The 4,130-nt window shown below is 51.6% G+C and overlaps 1 protein-coding gene across 1 annotated transcript; it reads right to left on the bottom strand.

Moving 5' to 3' along the window:
• Positions 1-767: 767 nt before the first annotated feature.
• On the bottom strand, positions 768-3,628 carry HNRNPA0 (heterogeneous nuclear ribonucleoprotein A0). The gene has a single exon (XM_055143100.1). The coding sequence runs from the start codon at positions 3,248-3,250 to the stop codon at positions 2,351-2,353; it is 900 nt and encodes a 299-aa protein (XP_054999075.1). The 5' UTR covers positions 3,251-3,628; the 3' UTR covers positions 768-2,350.
• Between the last annotated feature and the right edge of the window lie 502 nt (positions 3,629-4,130).

The following is a 4,130-nucleotide window of genomic DNA, read 5'->3' as shown; positions in this document are numbered from 1 at the left end:
CCAGAAAGTTCCACATGCCAAACACCTAGGAAAAAGCTGAAAAGGGAAATTCAGTCCTCTAAATATCACTATGCTTTTGCCTTTCACTAAATCAATCCAAATTACAAATTTATAAGGCATATACATGACAAGTGTTAACATACCATGAACAGACTAAGCTGATTTTCTAATTTTTGTTCCAACTAACCCACAATAGATCTTCCCATATAACTTAAAGGCAGAGTATTAAGTATAAACACATTATCTTCTATATCCTAGAGGTCCAAACATTGAAACAAACACCAAATAAAAAGCTCATGTAGTGTTTCACTACATGAAAAATAAAACAAATGTAAGAAGTATATAATCACTGAAAGTAAGAGATCCTACGAGTTATTCAAAGTGCAAAAACATCTATCCCATTTGTGGTAGAAGTACATACTTAAGTACTTGTACCAAACTTCAGCCATCATTTATCAAAAGTGACTGAGCATCTGTTATTTAGTCTAGCACTGCTGACCTTTGTTCATACCTCTTAAAAGCAGATCACTGGCAATTAGGAAAATAAAAATCTGTTAAGAATTACATAAGTATTAAACAGTGACCAAAACTAAAAGAGAAAACAAATATATAACTTCCAAATGCTAACGAATCTCCCCCTCAGAAAGCTCCATCACACAGCTCTGGGCTTTCAACTGCAAAATCAAGTATTTATATTAAATAAGACGATTCTAGAAAAGGCACTCTGAATCCACCCACCAGGTTATACATACTCTCACTCAATCATGTAAAGAATTGAATTCTTTATTTCGATATCCATAAACGTTGCTATTCTAATATTTCTATCCAGGAAGGCAATTTTCTCCTATTTTTTTTTTATAAACAACAACTTGAATTCTATTGCATGAAAGGGCTACAAATATACATTTGTTAACCAAGCAGAATACAGATATTTTGCTTTACAACTTGCACCTAAGATACCAGTACATGTAGCTGGTTCAAGAGTTGTCATAGCAATTTGGGGCCATTGCCCAAGCTATGCATATAGCAGTTTACATTTCCAAATCTTATGTAGAAAGGGCAATTGTGATATGAACTGTTAACTACATTACTGAAAAGCCCATCTGAGTTACAAGTAAATATGTAACCAAAGTCTGCACATATTTCTCATGGCAAAACTTCTACATCTGATGCAATTGTCCTAAACAAGTGTTTTAACAAATTCATCTGCAGATATTCTGCCATTCTGCCAGTAGATGGTGCTACAAAGGTTGGGGGAAAGGATTTCCATGAGGACAACAGTTCAGCTATAGGAAAAAAGGGTTTTAAACCTGCTCTGAAAGTACAAAAATGCATTTAGTTTGAGGGTAAAAGAGAACCCTTACTTTTAACCATTCATTACAGAGACCAGTAAGAGGATGAAACTAGGCAATCTGAAAATTTTTAAACAGTTTATATGAATGAAAACACATGCTTAACACAAACTATTTCTTTAGAACTACACAGTACATACTTTGAAGTAAATTCTCAATAGAAATAAGTGACTAACCATGTCAAGATAACCAAGCAAACTGCTTGGTACAAGAGATGGATGCACAAAAAACTTTTTAAAAAGCCACAACCACTTCAAAAGTTTTGCCAGTAAGGGCTAAATTTCCACATGTCACTAGCAGGGTAACGGAAAAAAAAAAAAACAAAAAACAAAACACAACCCACAGGACCCTTTAAAAGTTTCTAAGTACACATCAAGAAATATGAGTAACACGAAAATTTTAATTAATATCCCTTAAAACGGTACGAAATGGATCCTAGGAAAAAAAAATGTTAGACATGTACGGTCAAACACAATGATTTATTAAAAATAAAACGTAAAAATGATTTTTGTACATATGCTTTCAAATTTCAGGCATGGGATCCAAGTAGATTTCATAGAAAATGCTGTAGCCAGGTATCAAGTCCTTACAACAAAATGAACTACCCCCCCACCCAAAACCCCACCCAGGTTTTGCTACAGAATCAGCAAGTTCACTCCCTCCCCCCCCAAAAAACACAAAAGTAAAACAAGACATTTTGCTAGTATAAAAACGACCAAGGTCCAAGTAATAATAAAAAAATAGAGTCCATCAATGACTGTAACACAAAAATGTGTATGTGGGGCCGAGTCCATCTTCAGAGGGAGATGAGAGGGGTGGCAGGCAAATAGGGCAACACCCCCAAGGGCGAGCAGCCTTCAGAGCGGCTCCCCCCGGGCAAATGGGGGGCGGGCGGGGGGGGGGCAGGCGGTGGGAAGGGACGGGCCTTAGGAGTGGCCCCTGGCTGAGCTGTTGGAAAGCGCTACCCCGAGAGCCACTCCCAGGCCTGGCGATCTCTCTCAGAAGGAGCTGCCCCCGTAGCCGCCGCCGCCGCCGTAGCCGCCTCTGTAAGGTCCACTGTTACTGCGGCCGCCCCAGCTGCTGCCGCCGCCGCCGCCGCTCTTCATGGGCCCGTACGAGGACTGGTGCTGGCTGTAGCTGCCGAAGCCGCCGAAGCCGTTCCCGTAGTCGCTGCCGCCGTACGAGGAGCCGCCGCCGCCCCCGTAGGCATTGTAGCCGCCGCCGCCGCCGTAGCCCCCGTAGCTGTTGTAACCGCCGCCGCCCTTGGACAGGCCGTTCTGATCGCGCCCCCCGCCGCGGCCGCGGCCGCCCCTGCCGCCCCGCGAGGCCCGCGAGCCGCCGCCGCCGCCGCCGCCGGAGTGGATATCCTCCTTGGGCACCGCCTTCTTCACCTCCACGCGGTGGCCCTGGATCGGGTGGAACTTGACCACGGCGGCCTTGTCGGCCGCGTCGTGGTTCTGGAAATACACGAAGCCGAAGCCCCGCTTCTTGCCCGACTGCTTGTCGGCGATGATCTCCGCCTTCTCCACAGCGCCGAACTGCGAGAAGTGCTCGATCAGGTCGCCCTCGGCCACGTCTCCCTTCAGGCCCCCGACAAAGAGCTTCTTCACCTTAGCGTGGGCACCGGGCCGCGCCGAATCCTCCCGGGACACCGCCCGCTTCAGCTCCACCGTGTTGCCGTCCACAGCGTGGGGCGAGGCGGCCATGGCGGCGTCGGCCTCCTCCACATTGGAATAGGTCACGAAGCCGAAGCAACGGGAGCGCTTGGTCTGGGGGTTCACCACCACCACGCAGTCCGTCAGGGTCCCGAAGGCCTCAAAGTGGCCACGCAGGCCCGACTCACTCGTCTGCACGTTGAGGCCGCCGATGAACAGCTTACACAACTGGGAATTATCCATCTCCACGGCCCGGGCCTTCCCCCCGCCCTGCGAGCTCCGAGGTTTCGCCGTCGCCGTTATCGTTGACTGCGGCCTCTACACAGCTTGGGCCCAGCCGCTGCTGGCGCCGCCACCGCCGGTCACCGACGGGAAGGGAAGAAGGGAAGGGGAGGGAAGGAGGTGAAGAGGAAGGGGGAGGGAAGGGGAGAAGTGCCGGCTAGAGGGCGAGCCGAGGAGACTGGAACACTACCAAGGCCGTCGCCACCTCCGCTCCCCTATCTGGGCACCACACAAAGAGGCCGCTGAACGCGCGCGCACCCGCCCCGAGGCGTGCGTCACCGCCGACGTACGCCAGCTCGGGGCTGCCAGCCAATCGCCGCCTCGCTCCTCGGAGACCCGCCCACGGCGCCGCAGCGCCGCTCTCGGTCACGGACTCCCCGCCCTCCGCGGTCTATTCAAGCCTTGGGCCTGCGGTGCGCGCGCCGCCGCCCCTGCCGCCCCGCTTTCACGCCAGGGCGGCCCAGTGTGCCCCGACGAGGAGCAGGCCTGCCCACGGCCCACCCCGACGACTCGTTTCCTTCCTGCTTCGCGGCTGTTCCCAGTGACTTGCCCCCTCCCCTTTCCCGATCCCCTCGCCCAACTCCGCAGTGGCGTTCGCGCCAGCCCCTTGAGAGACGTGTCGGTCCAGCCAATCACCACGAAGCGCCCGCACCCACTTCCGCTCTCGGCAGCCTCTGGACGGGCGCGCTCCCCGGTGCGCGCTGGCTTGGGCGACCCCCAAAGTGCGGAGCTCGGCGGTCAGACCCCTCTGCCCCCTCCCGCCCTGTGCTTGGCGGGGAGGGCGGGTGTTACTGGGGGCGCGTTGGGGGCCGTTCCCAACGGATGCGGCCGGAGGCGCCAC

This window comes from Sorex araneus, chromosome 6, assembly GCF_027595985.1.
Source record: "Sorex araneus isolate mSorAra2 chromosome 6, mSorAra2.pri, whole genome shotgun sequence".
NCBI lineage: Eukaryota > Metazoa > Chordata > Mammalia > Eulipotyphla > Soricidae > Sorex > Sorex araneus.
This window is presented reverse-complemented; position numbering and strand designations above follow the sequence as displayed.

Bases quoted from the DNA above. Each gene is read 5' to 3' on its own strand.
- HNRNPA0 (XM_055143100.1), bottom strand. From the start codon at position 3,250: ATGGATAATTCCCAGTTGTGTAAGCTGTTCATCGGCGGCCTCAACGTG.